The sequence below is a fragment of the Apostichopus japonicus genome, chromosome 2, assembly GCF_037975245.1.
Source record: "Apostichopus japonicus isolate 1M-3 chromosome 2, ASM3797524v1, whole genome shotgun sequence".
Taxonomy (NCBI): Eukaryota; Metazoa; Echinodermata; class Holothuroidea; order Aspidochirotida; family Stichopodidae; genus Apostichopus; species Apostichopus japonicus.
This window is the reverse complement of record NC_092562.1, coordinates 15,423,629-15,440,120: the sequence shown is the minus strand read 5'-3', so window position 1 is coordinate 15,440,120 and position 16,492 is coordinate 15,423,629. Positions and strand designations below refer to the sequence as shown.

Here is a 16,492-nt window from a genome sequence, read left to right as displayed (position 1 = left end):
TTTGAGGTCAGAATAGTGTTATGTTTTGCCATTGAAATTTGTGTTGCATATGAGGAACTGACCTAATGGGGTTTGTTTATTAGACTGTAGTTTAGTAGTCCAGCCACTTTCATTGATGAGCCTCAGATGTTTAAAGGGTAATTTCTCAAAAATTAAAAAGTGGTATGGAAGTACAACCTGGATTTCTAGCAATGTTTTTCTAATGGTCTGAAACATATCAAAGTCATTTTTGTGCCTAAAGCCATCCTTCAAGTAAGAAAGAGATTCGAAAGAGATCCAATCACCACCTCTGTAGTGAACTTAACAATGATGTGGAAAGCAGGCCCATGTATGGGAAAATCGGCCATCCATAACTGTAATAGCAAATCCAAACCTTTTTTTTCGTACTCTGTCACAGCTCTCCACCCAGAGGGCATGGACAGTGTCGAGTAAGAACCCCCCATAGTGAATCGCCAGGGAGCGGTGACAATACCATGGTGACCTCACCTCCTATGCCAACCCTTATAAGCCCTGTTCTTGGAGAAAGTGCCAGTACTTATCAACCACAGCGGTTCCAACAGCAGAGTCAAGGGAGGAATGGTAGTCGTCCGAATATGAGGGAGGGCCTCGCCTGGAGAGATGGTATGACCACATTCTCTTTATCTATGAAGAACGAATTGATTGCAAAACAATAAAAGGATTGTTTTTACTTTTGACCACAAACATTCCCAATCACAAATTTGTGTGAATTATACCTAATCCATCTCTTTACAATTGTTCATTAATTGTTTAGCCATTTTACCAAACCCTTTCCAAATATTACTCTAAATTCAATTATAATGAATTAAATTGAGCAAAATCAAAGATTTTGTCCAGTAAAGGGAATGTTATAAGTGGTTCATGTTCTCATGTGTCACTCTGTAAATGATGTAACACTTTATCATAGTAATAATATATAAAAAGCCTAACTAGAAATTTTGACAAATTTGTTACTCTTTCATCAATCTTCGGACGGAATTTGACGAAAGAAAGTTGATTAGTCAAGCTGAAGGACTCTTTATTCTTATCATATTCTACCAAGTTTGTGTTGAGCACAAAAGCCATTAGTTATGTCACTTGAGAAATTTAAGGTTTTAATATCACATCAATTGAACATTTGAAAACGCTGTAAATTTAATGAAAATAGCAGCAAGAAGATTAAGATATTAGTAAAAGTTATTGCTTTTTGTGTCCTTTGTAGCTTTCTCACCCTGGTTCAATATGCACCTCTTCAACTTAAGTCTGACTATCAATCCATCTTCTGGCCTTCTTCAATTCTTAAAATCTCTCTTGCCATCTCTCTCTCTCTCTCTCTCTCATCTAGCAATTCCTGAAGAATCATCCGAGGAAGAGTTTGCCAACCGAAGGGAGAGATTGCAATCACCAAGCCTCTTACAGAGAGATGAAAAACAATTTTACCAGAATCTTTTGGTAATTTACAAAGTTTTCATATATTCATCCAGACTTTTAACCAAATCTTTCGGTAATGTACAAACTTTTTTTCTAGAATTCTAGCAAAAAGTTTGGTTGGTTTTGTTTTTGTTTGAACAGCAAAGAACCAGCAGAAATTTCCCATCCTTTCCTTTTTACATTTCTTTTCCTTCAAACAAATATAGAGTTAGAGTAAATTGCCTGCGTCATCCATCTTATTGCCGGTGCAAGCAGCAAACAATGTAATATACCAATGTTATATATACTTGCCAACTTTCTATTATTCTATTAAAACTACATGGTTTTGATAGACTTTGAACCACCAGATTAACTTGATAAACCATCTGCAATCTCATCGTTTTCATGGGCATTATCTCGAACTGTATTTGAAAGCCTACAAAGATACAAATTGAATATTTAATGTTAGCTCTACAAAGAGAGTAGGAACATGCACAGGAATCATTTGCAGCTCAATTTGTCGGACAGATATATTTTTCCCCTCTTCTGTCGGTGGAAAAGACAAATTTAAGCTAAGTAACGCTGCATTTTAAGTTTGCTATTTTATGTCCCCTTATGAAACAAAACACTTTTACAAATGAGTTGACTTTCGGCTACTGCATGACCGGGCCACTCCATTACTTAAATTTGAATTTCTGTTTATTAATATAACTTGTTGTCAACCTACTGTAGCTCAAAGTGTTTTTGTGAAGTCCTTCATCAAAATGCCCAAAAAGCAAAAACAAAACACAGATTTTTTTGCTTACGTTTGGTAGGGTCAAGTTGAGAACTTCCTCCAAGATGACAAAGACTGCCAAAGAGAGACGAGTGATAAGAGCAGCAAAGAGGATGATGATGGTGATGAAGATGATGATTGTGATGATGATACATCAAGTGACGATGATGATACTTCATGTGATGATGATGAAGAGATGGTTACCCATGGAGACGGTGGCAGATCCCTTCTCTACAGGTACAATGAATAATACTGAATATTTATATTTTTGTGTTTCACTATCCGTTGAATGGGATCTTCAGTTGACGGGGTACATAGGCACATTTTGGTTATCTTTGTATATTACTTCTGCAATTGAGATGACTGTTCGCCATGGTCTGTCTCAGGCACTCTCAGCCTTCCTATCGTAGATAATGGTGACATTAGTTCAAGAGTGACATTGCTTACTTCCTGTGTTGCATTCTGGGAAGGGCAAGGCGAGTGGGTTTACCCTTTTCATTCACTGAAATGGGCTCGTCATTGTCACAGTTTTCACTTTAAATCCAAAATGTTTTCAATTTTTTTTTTTTTTTTTTTTAAATTCTGTTCAACATTTACTTGATGTGTGTTACCCCACCATATCCTACCCCCTCCTCCCTCTCTAATGTCTAACCACTCTTGTCATGGGTCAGACCACCTCAATGTAGAACATAAGCTGGCTTGAGTATTGTCACAAATGATTTACAGAACAGCTCAGATGTCACACAAAGTTGGATTAAGAGAAATACATCTGCTACCATCCACCAGTTTACATGGGTCATCTTGTAGGAGTCTGATGACCAACATTGCAAAGTTTGTTTTTGTTTAATCAGAATCAGCTTGATAACAGAGGGAACTAAAACACCTGATATTTGTCAGAGATACCCAGCAATGTGGATCTTCAAACAAATACATCATCAGTGCACCAATATTAGTTTGTAGGTTGGTTGTTAAATATATCACAACAAGTCACAGTGCACCAATATTAGTTTGTTTTTGTCCCATTTGCAGTGTACATTGTCCCCCACTGTTTAGAGAGGTTGTACCTCCTAGCAGTCCTGTACTTGGTCCGGTACTCATATTATAGCATAGTTTACCTGTCCTCGAACTTGCCAATGTTTTGGATCTGTACTTGTACTCATATTGGAGATATTTTGAATACTAGTACAAAAGGAGCTTAATGCAAAAAATAAATACTGGTACTGGGAATTAAGAGCTGTGTATTACTCACTCAAGGGGGAATTCTACTTTGTACTCACGGTACTGGGAATTAGAGCTGTGTATTACATACTCATATCAAGGGGGAATTCTTCTAATACTCACTCATACTCGTGCTGTTGTACTCGTACTTACAAGTCTGACTCCCAAGAAGTTTAGTTTCAAATATTATATAAAGGGTGTGTTGACATCCATAACTTTCCTCTATTAAAAGACTTTCTTTTCGTATTCATCCATTCTCTACAGGTAGATTGGGACGATAAGTAAAAAAAAAGTACATCTTGGAGGTTCATGGTTTTAACTCTATGATGTTTAACCACTTTAATTCAGTCAATGTCCATCCTTCGTAAAGTTACATAATTTTTTAATTTTAATGACATGTTGTTGACGCATGCCTGTATCTGACCTCAGATGTCAGCTTGTCTTATTAACTGACAAAACAAAGACCTGATTAGTATCAGATGCCAGAGATAGCTACTGCAAGGCTTGGAACATCTTGCTTGGATGACAGGACTTTAAAATGGGCTAATTTGAATCGATTTGGGTTAATGTTTGATATTGCAGACTAAATTAGTAGAAAGATTAGAAAGTAGATTATGATATTGGATCTACATTCTATATATTCTTTTGCTCTTAAATGGTACACAGATCAATTCTCTGCAGCCCAGACGTACACCCTCACATCAACTACGTATCTCTGGCCGACTTTGGACTCGGCCCATCAGATATCAGCATGGAGGCTGACGCAATCGCTATGAAATACCTGTCAGATGAGGAACTAGCTAAGATTTCCTCCGAGATGAATCGTGGCGGTCTGAGCGACGGAGTGAGCCCTCTATTGAGGAACGTTCTCACGTCCGGCATACCCGCCCGCCTGCTGAACGATAAATCAACGGTCAAGTCTCGGGTGGAGTTTTCTTTCGCGACGAGGAAGTACCTGGAGAAGCACGGACTCGGAGAGACGGTCGAAAGGGGAGAGGCGGACCGCAAGAAAAAGAGTAGGAAAAAGAGGAGAAGGAAAGTGAAGAAGATTACAGAGACACCCGGGAGAGAGACAAAACAGCCAGATTTTGAGAGAATCTTGCAGATCGACGGCCAAGAAGATGGCAGAGAGGTCAAGCAGCGAGGTCATCCAAGATCGGGGGAACAGGGCGTCTCTGTCGGGAATATTTTGGACTTCAATAAATTAAAAACCCTGCCAAAATTATTCTGATGGTGAAAATTATGGACTGCATCACTTGGATATCGGTATCGCTAACGTTTGTGATTAATTTTCTATGGGTCATATTTTATTCCCTTTGAAATTAATCTTTCACACTGGATCTTCAGCCACTATTATTATTTTTCATTTTATTATCATTATTATTATTTTTTTAAACATTGAAGAGAAGTGGGATGGGCAGGATTTAAAGGTGGTACCATGCTGGGTTGCTGTTTTATTCTCGTCTTTTAATATTTCTATCTTTCCTTCCTTTCTGTATCAATTCTTGGCAACTGCTGATAAACAGTGGCTATATCTTTCATAACCAAACAACAATATGCTTTTGATCAGAACTGACACTTATTTCTCGCCTACAAAACGGAGAAAACAGAAAATCTTTAAGTGAAGCATTATCAAATAATGTATCATATCATATGTATCTATATATATATATATATTAATATATCATATATCTTAATTAAAGCTTTATTGTGTGTCCATTTTATTAGAGATGTAGAAGTAATTGTGTTGTTTTAATTTATTTTGTATTATTTTTGTGAAAGTTATTTATTGTATTACAAAATTGTCAATAAAGATTTTTGCTTATGAAACATTTTATATAATAATCTTTGTATTGTGTCTTTGTGAAAGTTGAATGCTGGTTTAGTAGTGAGACATTAATTGGCAGTGAACAGCTGTTTGTTTTAAGTCTGGTGGATTATTTCCTTATCTTGTTTGTTTATTTACCAGGGAAGTGTTTTTGTTTCGTATTAAGTCCCTACCGGCTGTCAATTAGTTTCAAGAGTCATAGCAAATAGTGCCTTCAACCGAGCCCAATGAAAAGGGGGGTGGGGGTTTTGGGATAGGGGAGAGTCTGAGGGGTTGAGCCTGTGACCAGGGTCAATTAGCAGGCTGGGAAATCTGGGATAAAGAGTAATGCATTCTCATTTATATAATATACATAAGGGGCAAATGAAGATTTAATTTATCTGTTATTATTTATGAAGCAAAATATTTAACCAAATAGGAACCAACTTTGTTCAGTTTAGCGGAATCTCTAATAGAAGCAATATGAAATACTGTCATGCACTTCAGAGACTTGAAGATGAAATATTGTGGAACACGAATAAAACTTTGATCACATGGTTAATTGACATTGCCACAGGGGCGGACGGATCGAGGACTGCGGAGGAAACGGTAAATGCACCCTCCTGACCACGTCATAGCTGGTAATAAAAATGAGAGGGGTGCCTTGATCACTACCGCAAGACGTCAATGTTTAGTTGTCAATGTTAACTTATCTGAGAATGTTACGAGGAAAAGGACCAGAGTATTGTACTCGGTGTCCCCAAACATGGAAATACCCACATGTTGAATAGATCCCTCTCCCCCCCCCCCCCCTCCCAACTGCAAGATTTATTGAACATATGTCTAGGTTTTACAGAACGTCCAAGGCTAATGTAAGGCAAACAACGATAACAGTGTAAAATGGAGGCACATTCAGCTGCGTTCCAATAACGCAAAGTATATAAAACCATTGAAGCAAGTGCAACTATGAAACGTGAGTAGCTTATGCTAGTGACGTTTAGGGGGCCTTTGAAAATTAGAATGAAAGAGTATAGGCATAATTGCTCATGGTTCTCGTAAAAGGAAACATCCAAAGTAGAATACAATACACCAGTACTGTTTGCTTTGTTTTATTGAACTTTTTTTTTATATGATATGTCATTGGAAATTAAAATCAAACCACTAGGCTTGCTTGAATCTGGAAAAATTCAAACCGTAACGTTGTTACAACCATTAAGGAAGGTCGTCAATTCAACGTAGGCCAGATGTATTTATTTATATATAGAGAAAATCCGTTTTCCCTCTCTTCATGAATTACTTCATTAGGTAAACGGATCAACACTCAACAGCTAGCTTAAGGCTTGTATTAAAAATCAAACCAAAAGCGGTGTGAGTTATTAAACATCAAACATATGCTCCTGCAGGGAGTTTATTATTCAATTAAATATTTAAATACATCTAAGATATTCATCTTAACAATGTGTTCGATGACGTCAGTATGTTGTTATACCGTGTATACCCTTACAGATTTGATCTTCATGGCTGCGTCTTCACCATTATTGGTATCAGGATTCCAAGTGGGATACCAGTCAGCTTTGGCATCGTAAAAGTCCTTGGCAGCAGTTGGCGAGGTGTTCAGCCAAGGTTTGGCTTTAGGGGTGTTGGTGAAGGAATCGGAAAAGTAGCCGGTGCCTCCAACAGCTACGTTCATAATGATGTAAAACTGAAAAAGGAAAATATGAGAATGATATTTTTACTACCGTTTCTCTACTCATGCTTATGGGACGAATGATTTATCTTGAAAACTGCTTTGTTGATTATTTATAATGAAAACGACTTGAGCAAGTTAAATCGGCTTACTTTCCAATACTAGTTTGGCAATATGATGCAGACACGGCTTTTTTGTCGAATGGTTGTAAAGTATCCCATGGTAGCCAACCTAACGGGGTTTCCTTTCTTTATATCTCTTTTCTAAAGACAACCGAGCGTTCAAAATAGTCAACATTTGAATGGATACGAGCGATACTATGTTCTATTGGAAAAATGATGGCAACCGTGAGGCAAACCCCACGAAACACTGACATAAGAGAGAAAAACCAAATATTGCAAAAGTTATAAACTTCTGTCCTGATTATTAGTGATGACGTAAGTTAGTGGAGTGTCTTGCAAATGTTGTGGGTTTTAATTGGGGTTTAATTATTGTAGTTAAATGTTTTACTTGGTGAGAATAGTTCTTTCAACATCTTGATACATCCAAGGACACATTTTTTTCAACAAAATACTTCATACAAAATTGATCTGGATATATCATATAACAGCTAGATTCACTTGCAATTTTTCTCCGATGCAGATTTCCTATATTTTCCAATTGAACCAAGAAAAGTTGTCTAAATTCATTCCATGCCCTCCGCTAATCTTCTCCCTCCAAATTTATCCCCTACCCCTCCCAATTTACCCCCCCCCCCAACATCCCATGCAGACGCATGATGATCACCTACCTCTTGATCAAATGGAGCAAGTTTGTTTGGAGAATTCGCCCATGGATTATCAATACCAGGATGAGTATTATCAAAGGCTCCGTAATCCCAGAACCCGTTGGTTCCGGGATCAACATCTAAAATGAGCTCGTCATCTAGATAGAATTTCAGGCCTTCTGAGGTCCACTCCAAACCATATTTATGGAAGCCATCGGCGAATGTTTTCCCGTCCGGTAAATTACTATATTTCAAATAAGACGAGATAAGTGAGATATTGCTTTTACGCATATTTGATCATTTTAGTAATGTTGTATAGCAAATGGGGGACGGGGATGGGGTGGGGGCGGTCGTAGATACCCGACATCGAGTAAGTCTGTTTCCTTAAAACATGTCCTCTACCAGAGCTGTATACTAGAATAACACAGTGGATACTTTTTCTTCGTTTTTTTTTAAATTTGCCTCATACATGTGAGAACTCACCTGTGCTGTGTGCCAACAGGAGATGGTTACGTCTACTTTCGCATAGTTTCGTAAATAAACGAATGGACAAGAAGAATATTTTCCCCTACCCTACCTTACCCTCCCCTCCCTTCCCCTTGCCTCAATTGAATTCCTATAGCCTTTCCCATCGTGTATCTGTGTTGTATACAGAATAACTGAATGGTTTTCAATTAGCAAATGCCGAATTATCTGTACTTACACAGATGCATGTGTCTGTTGCCATCCGTTTAATGGCCAATATGGGCCCCAGTGCATTGTGGATCCCATTTGATTAACACCTACTTGGGTCCCATCTTCCGTGGCCAGGTTTAGATTTCCTACAAAGAAACGAACGAAATTTTGTGTTGATATAGCCTATATATATAATTATGGCTTTAACGGAATAATTTGTTCCATGGAGGAGCAGGGAGAGTGCGGGACCAGTCTGTCACTAGCACACGCAGTATACTGTCATCTGGTCTAAGTATTTAAGATATATCAAATTTGACAGTACGGAATTTGACCGATCGAAGTCATTGAGGGTTTTTATCACCAATGACTCGTAATGCACGGTTTGGCAACCTGGCATATGCCATATGGTCTTTGTCTAAATACAAAATGTTATAATTCTATTAAAATAATTTGCTCAACTTAAGAATGGAAACCAGTGGAGTATATTTTTTAATCAAATTGCTTAGTGGCTGTCACTTTCGTTAACTAACAGCCCATGGATCGTCCAGAGCAAGTGTAAACGTATGCTATGCACATCACTCTCGCGAACCTTTCCCTTCCCCTTTGTCAAAGAAAAAGAACAATTCCAAATTAGGCATACCTCTGCACTCCACCAAATCAATTTCACCGGAAGCTGGCCACTGACCGTAAGCGTTACGCTTGGGTAATAGCCAAATAGCTACAGTAAGGAATTAATCAGAACGGAAGGAGAAGAACGATTAAACGAGAGAGAAAATGAAAGGGGGAAAATGAAAGAGGACTAGATGCGGAGAAGGGGGGGGGGGTGATTGAACCATATATAAGAACATTAATCAATAACATGTGATTTGTCGATATCCGTTGCAGAAGTTATCAGAGGCCAAGACATACTAACAAATACATTTGTATCAGATTTACTCTCCTCTGAGTTGAACTGTTATAACATATGTTTGGCAAGAAAATCCAATATTATACAATGGAAACGCCACAAAGATAATGGACATTTAGCAAGAGCACCAGTGTATATTTATACTTGCAGAAACTGAGGACAGCATCGTATAGCCAACGTCCTTTTCGAGATGTACATACCATCGACAACCCTCCTCCCACCCCCCCCCCCGCCCTTCCTAATATAATGAATGAATACACGGATCTACATAGTTTGAATAGCAACTATACTTGCCCCTGACAATCCCTACCTTCTACTGTGTTAATATTTGTCAACCCCCCCCCAAAAAAAGCTCTAATTTTAGCAACGTATGTGGGGGGGGGGGGGTTGTTAAGTCGTGAGGTGACAATAAGTACCATATATTTACCTGGCCAAATCCAATCTCCTTTTGGCATCTGAGCCTCGATTTCGATTTTGCCATATTTAAAGGCGAAGGTGTTAACAGTCCTGAGCCTTGCAGACTGTATGGGGTTAATGATGTTATTGTAACTACCAGATCTCTGGCAACCATACCAATTGTTCCCGGTGCAGAGGTCAGCAGGTGATGCTCCTGGTGAAGATAGGGGCAACAAAGACGATGTACACACGGATTAATCAACGGTCTACCGTGTGTTTATCACAGGGATCATGCACAAAGGGGGGGGGGGCTAGAACTCAAGCGATGCACTCGGCCGTAGGCAGAGTGCATCCAGCGATAGGGTTATGCCATGCAAAGCACTATATAAACATTGAAAAAATATATATCTCAGGGAGTGACAATTTCATGCAAAACTTGAAAAGAAAAATAACCAACAATTGTCTCGAAAGGGTACCTCATTGTTCTTTTCTTTTATTATAGTTAAAAGTCTCAAAACAATGTAAAAGCGCAAATATAAACAGAAAGGCGATAATTAGCATTGTCATAACTTAACTTAACGGATTTAACGAGTATATAGCGTGCAAGTACGCAGAGATATAGGTTTCTTCAATATCAGACATACCCCATAGATTTAAAGTGCCACTTGTAAGAAAACCCTCTCCCTCCTTGTCAGCCGTCAAAGTCTGTTGATACAAAAACAAAATTGGATTTATAGTTCCTCAAATAGAGAGTTACTGAGAATATTGCAGAAATATTCCGTCGAGTAACTCTATGCCTGGCTTGTCTTCAATATTCAAAGGAAAATTCTCCCTACCTAGCCGCAAACCTGCCCCGCGTCCTCCCTGTCTCCAAGAACTGTTTGGTTTCAGTTTCATATAATGTATAAGACTGTTAAATCTGACGTCATAATTTCACATTTCCTATGCAATTTTGTAGCTACATAATAGGACTATTTACTCACAGGTTTAATGTAGAGGGTGTTGTCTCGTACGTAACTGTTGCTGCGATTATTGGTGTAGTACTGGAATTCCCAGTTCTGAAAGAGATGAAATAACTTACATGCATGAGCATCGCAAAGACTCAATATACTGGGAATTTGTACGTAGTGTTCTACTTGGCGAAAGTTGGGGGGTGGGGCGGGGGGGGTAGTGGTGAGATGCATTGGGGATAGAGAAGGAGAACAGGGGTCGTACTTACGGGTGTAAAGTTCAATATTTAACGTCGGTTCATACTAATATGCAAACAACCATACCCACGTCATACTTCAGATAGAAATTTCCAAACAGTGCTACATTGAACCCCCTCCCCCGGTCTATCATGAACTGCAACACTTACAAGATACGTTAATTGTTGCAAATAATGCAACACAGCGAAACCCTTAACACTGTTTAATTAACGAGGAGTTTGTGTCAAAGCTTTCTTGGGTTTTCATAAATCATTTACAGCTGACAATCACATTGTCTACATATAGGGCCTACAATTCATAACTCTAACACAACTCTCAAGTAGGCTTACCCCGCCGCCACCGGCGGTGATTTCGTGCTCCCAGACATCCAAATCAAAGGCATCGAAGGTATCCTCAAAGATGAGGGTTCCTGTTGAGAATATATATACTTGTCATTCAGCCTCTGAAGAAGATCACATATATATATATATATATATATATATATATATATATATATATATATTATATATATATATATATACACATACACATACATATACATATACACAAACTCGTATAGATGCACCCACAAAGTCCACCCACAAAGTCTCAAAATGTACAACGATCAAGAATATCATACCGTAACACAAAATTCACGCACATGAAACTGCAGGAAGTGCACTGTGCACGTGAACAAGGAAAATTATAACAATGCCAGTATGCGCTACCTGTTGGCTTAAACGCACTTTACACAATCTCGAAAAACGCAGTTTCAGGTTAAAAAAAAATCACAAACTGCACATGGGCTCTTGAACTATACAATGTCTGAAAATATGGATGTATAGGTTTCAATCTGGATGTTTAACAATTTCCACTCAAATTTTTCCCACTGCTAAATGTCAAAGAATTGTTAGCATATGTGCCACATCTTCAATGACATATGAAGAAAAGGAAGAACCATATCTTCAATTATTAATGTTTAAACGTATATAAACCTCTGCGAATAATTAAGTATATATCCACGTAAAGGATCGCTAACTGTGATATAACTCTGTGATTCCGAACCAGAGGGTTGACAGGCCTACTACTAAACCTATACCCCGGTGTTTGTGTCTCCCTCTACTAAGTGTACAGGTAATATCAGGGTAGTAGTAATATCTCCTGCCATGCTTATTGTGGTAGTACGTATTTACCAGCTACAGGTTGAACGGTGGAAGAGGTTGATCCTTGGGTTGTCGTGGCTGTGGTGCCGTGGCTTGTGGAGGGTGACGCTGTGGTAGTCGTTGGTGATTGTGCTGTTGTTGTCGCTGGCGTAGTTACTGCTTGCAAAACAAGGAAACAACCAAGAAAGAAGAAAAAAAATATAGAAACAATTACTCATTTGAATATGTTTCGTTTTTGCTTGCAATTGAAAACATTTGAACGCTGATGTTTCTCCGATTAGCCTTGCAGCTAGTTCCCTGAACCGTACAGCGAACGTGTTAGCATGTATCCCGTATATGAATAAGTAAATATAATGTTTAGTTCATCTATATAAATGCAGTTTTAGGAATCATGTGGTACATTTGGATCTGAATGTCATTGGAAAATTCTTATCTTTATCGATATGATATTGTCATATGTATACATTTTAATGAATTACAATATTGATATCCATGTTTTTGATTGATTTATTGATAAATGGTTCTACAAAAGACTGTTCTGTATAATGAAGTCATATCATTCTAGGTCAGAAATATTATATTACCTTTCCATTGCTGATCGAGATTGTTGTACCCCTGTCCATTGTACATAACATGGACCCAATAATACACTATATCACCTTCTTTTAGGGATACAGACGGGTTCTCGTGTACCCAATACCCATCTGAAAGATAACAAAAGAATTAACGTAGACAAGCCATTATAAATATTTTCAAGTTCTGTCTATATTACGAACATATTTTTTGTTTAGAAAGTGAAATTTAGTCGCATTTACATGACATCCTAAAACCAGTGGTCCATCTTCTATTGCAAGTCCCGCGTTCTGTAGCATGTTGTTATGCTGAACCAATGTATGTATCCAAAATTTAACATGATACTAATATAATATGTATATTTACAGGTACACTACCAAAGGACAACAAGGCACATACAGTACATAAACGTCAGATATTGTATGTACACATCAGATAGACTCATATATGTCCTTTCATCAACATAACAGTATACAGTATATAAACATCCAATTGACACTTCATATCACTTTAACATATAGACCATTTAACCAAGGAGCTCGTGTCATATATAGGAGTTTCGTGGATTTTATACTCACCAGTAGGAGATCTGACGTCATAGTTATATTGTCCCGCCGCTACGTTCTTAATCACCTTGTTCACACTGTAGTGGTACGCAACTAAAGTAATCCCTGGCTCGTCTGAGAAGCAATAATAGATATAGACCTTCATCTAAACATATTGTTGTCAATTTGCCTCGACAAGTTACATTAATCTAAGGAAAATACAACGCGGAAATAAGAAAACCTACTGACCGGCATGAAACCCAAACCCGTCACATTGCCGTGGATAGTAGAGTGCAATACATGTACAATCAGTGCCTGTACGTCCTTGAATAAGAGGAGTTTGGTCGTGTCGACGCCATGATTCTATAATACAGCCTACAGGGCGGAACAATGGAGGTAACCAGGGCCCGCCCCCTTTCTGAAACAGTAATGTCACTAAAATGAGCTGCAAACATTGTTTGCAAACAGTATGAATCCAAGAAATTATTTATATATACTGGACAAATGTTCATCAAGCTTCGTACGCGTGCATTCCATTACATTTTACCGATGTTTTGTTATGCACCGTTAGTTTGGTAGTAATTTCAATTGCTTTCAATACTTGACCTCCCCACCCCCCCCCCTTTCCCCTTTGGGAAATTGTAAATCCACCGCTGCAGTAATATTTTTGCCATGACAAAAGAGTTAATATATCGATAGGGCTAGCAACCGTATGTAAAGGTCTTACTCAAATTTGATCTTTAACAGAATACAGAAAAACAAACTTGATATTGCTACGTGGCTACATACAAAGTGACCGATCAACAATTATCCTTAAGTTAAAATATGAACTTAAATTATGTTAATTTATCGTAACAAGTACTAATTGTTACATACCTAAAGAGAATGAAATGAAGAGGACATGTTATTCACAATACCTGGATGAGCGAACTTGATTACACCGCCATCACTCAAAAGAGAGACTTCCGTAGGAGCAACTTCGTATGCGCATGCGTAAGACACTAGTATGGTTAATAATATTAAGCGATTCATCTTTGAGCTATGAAGGGCAAGAACGATCAAGATTTGATACTTAAACTCAAATTAAATCTATATATCATATGCCGTTTTCATGTGAAAATGAAAAATCTGATATATTTTGCTTTTACAGAGTGAAAACTATAGTGGACACGTTAAAGTGCATGCCGTCAAATTTCAGTTTGTAAAGACATTAGCAATTTTCAGCAGCATGATTAATTTGTTCATTTAATTTGTTGTTAAAAATTTCCAACTAAAATGACAAATTCCTTGCATCTAATAAGTGCCATTTCTTCCAAATGCTATAGAGATATCAAAATTGATCACCAATGGTCAAACAATTATATATCTTTTGCGATCGACTGAAGAGCAATTTTATAATAAAACTATTTATATGCCTATAATTAATAAGATACCATTTATTTCGTGACAAATAAAAATATATATTATTTAAAGAAACTGCTGACCTGTTTTACGGACTCACCTTAGCTGCGTGGCTATTGACTGTTTGGTTTCTCGGACTTTTAGGGTTTTATTCGCATGTGTCTATTTTATATAGACGGGCTCATTCGATTTATTTGTTTTAGGAGATGTCTAAACTTCTTTGGCCACTTTGGTAATCATTAGGACTTCTAAAGCAATCCTATGCACACAGTTTTTATCTATACATGTGTATAATTTCCCACGAAATCTGGTGTCTTTTGTATAATTGTTGTCACTTTAATCAGCTTCGTTGCATAATGTTTGAGTAAATATTTACGTTTTCTGGAATATTCTTTAGAGCTGGAATATTTAGATGCAGTGACGTAACACCAGCCTGGGGTTGAGAGAGTCGAAGCTCAGGATCCCGGATCCTGATGCGCTAGATATCGATCAAGAGGATTTGGTCACCGAATCTTATTGCCCTTTAGTACGGTCTCACAATGTCTTGCTTGGCTCTCTTTAAATGGCCCCATTTAATCCTTGGCCTGGGCCACCAAGTGAATCGTTATGTCGGTGTGACATAGTGTGGAATCTCCCCCTGGAGAATTTTAACCCCGGTGTAAGTTTTGCGAAGTCCTGGCTTGTCCTATAAGACGAATTTATTTTACGGTGTACAATCTTATGATGTAAGTATGCGGATGGGTAAATATGAAAACACGACACAACTTATAGTCTGTCCTTTCCGTAGACACTGCTCTATCTCTTCAGACATTGTGTCGCTGTATGATTTGTCAAGCTTTGTCATGTGAAACTCAGCCTCTTTGTCGAGATAGAGAAATTTGACAAAAAGACATTGGGAAAACTATCGCGACGTTGAGAAACTTTTGAAAGCTGTTATTTGGAGTGGTGTAATCTTCAGAGGGCTTTTAGTTTTGAGTAGGTAATTAGACAATATTAAAAGTGATATTTTGGTAGGAAGAGTGCATCAGCACACTGAAATTGTGATTATTATTGTAACTTGTACGTTTGCTCATTGAATTTTATGTCATATTTTCAGAAATTATGTTGCATTCACTTTCCAGCAGTTATTAAATTAATATGACACTTGCTTTTTACCTTTAAGAATATTCAGACAGCTCATCCAGTCTAGCTTTGATATACACTTTGAGATTTCGTAAAATAATCACCACATTTGGATTCCCCAACCCACACCCTCTATAGAAGTAGCACATTATAAGCGAAAGATCGTACTAACAGATAATAACAAACTCAAACATTCCCCCGACTGATTGAGGTAGTCGTCTGAATCTGGAGGGTCAGATGCGAAAGAAGTAATTTATAAAGAATAGGGTGCTGACGTGGGTTCATTGAAGCCACCTCCCATGGAGGGGTGTCTTTCCCCACCACACCTACCCTCACCCGATCCCCAGGGAAAAAACTAAGAAGTAAAATGATACATTCTGAGGCATCATTACACTAAGTGGCTCTACAAGAAAGGTTGTGCTAATTGAAAATAATCAATTCAACATTTTCTCCGACTGATTTCGGTGGGGACATGAATATTTTTGCCTTGGGGTCATCAAAACCATTTCCTATTAAGTAAGGGGGTGGAGTTCCCATCAGAAGATTTTGCTTTGTTGAGTTTAGAGGTCAAAGACTGAATTTCTGAGGTTTAATACAGACTATACAAACGGCTAGGGTCCACACAAGTATAGCCCAAAACGCATTTTGCATATAGATACTCTGTGTGACTTTAAAAAAAAAAAAAATAGATGTTGGTGCATGGTAATCTCTTCTTTGTGGTCCAATTCTTTCTCAGCCGAATGCGAAACATCTCCCGACTGAGCCATTGTCCCCTACTCACGATTGCGGTGGTACATGCCCCCCCCACCCCGCCCCTTGCGCACGCCACTTCCCTCTAATTTTGTTTTAAAACACCTTAAAGT

The 16,492-nt window shown here is 38.1% G+C and overlaps 2 protein-coding genes across 3 annotated transcripts in view; one reads left to right on the top strand and one right to left on the bottom strand.

Annotated features, from left to right (window-relative positions):
- LOC139979565 (uncharacterized) overlaps window positions 1–5,230 on the top strand; it is a 36,631-nt gene extending 31,401 nt beyond the window's left edge. Inside the window, exons 14-17 of the mRNA XM_071990505.1 lie at window positions 398–621; window positions 1,343–1,449; window positions 2,223–2,419; window positions 4,067–5,230. Coding sequence (XP_071846606.1) covers window positions 398–621; window positions 1,343–1,449; window positions 2,223–2,419; window positions 4,067–4,631 — 1,093 coding nt within the window. The 3' untranslated portion in view covers window positions 4,632–5,230. The remainder of the gene's footprint in view (window positions 1–397; window positions 622–1,342; window positions 1,450–2,222; window positions 2,420–4,066) is intronic.
- Window positions 5,231–6,300: 1,070 nt separating this feature from the next.
- LOC139979585 (beta-1,3-glucan-binding protein-like) lies at window positions 6,301–15,744 on the bottom strand. Of its 2 annotated transcripts, none has more exons than XM_071990543.1 (13): window positions 14,591–15,744; window positions 14,024–14,145; window positions 13,140–13,241; window positions 12,573–12,692; window positions 12,019–12,144; window positions 11,176–11,255; window positions 10,622–10,696; window positions 10,283–10,343; window positions 9,670–9,852; window positions 8,976–9,053; window positions 8,364–8,481; window positions 7,685–7,904; window positions 6,301–6,909 (listed from the first exon to the last, which is right to left on the bottom strand). In XM_071990543.1, the coding sequence occupies exons 2-13, from the start codon at window positions 14,136–14,138 to the stop codon at window positions 6,691–6,693; spliced, it is 1,497 nt and encodes a 498-aa protein (XP_071846644.1). In that variant the 5' UTR covers window positions 14,139–14,145; window positions 14,591–15,744; the 3' UTR covers window positions 6,301–6,690. The 2 variants fall into 2 exon arrangements, with proteins under 2 accessions (XP_071846644.1, XP_071846637.1); XM_071990536.1 differs by having other exon boundaries at window positions 14,608–15,743.
- Between the last annotated feature and the right edge of the window lie 748 nt (window positions 15,745–16,492).

What these genes read in the sequence shown, in the direction of transcription:
- LOC139979585 (XM_071990543.1), bottom strand. Translation starts at nt 14,138, where the DNA reads ATGAATCGCTTAATATTATTAACCATACTAGTGTCTTACGCATGCGCA. An exon ending in ACACCCTCTACATTAAACCT is followed by an intron (nt 10,344 to 10,621) that starts GTGAGTAAATAG and finishes TTGTATCAACAG; the next exon opens with ACTTTGACGGCTGACAAGGA. An exon ending in TGATTTGGTGGAGTGCAGAG is followed by an intron (nt 8,482 to 8,975) that starts GTATGCCTAATT and finishes GTTTCTTTGTAG; the next exon opens with GAAATCTAAACCTGGCCACG.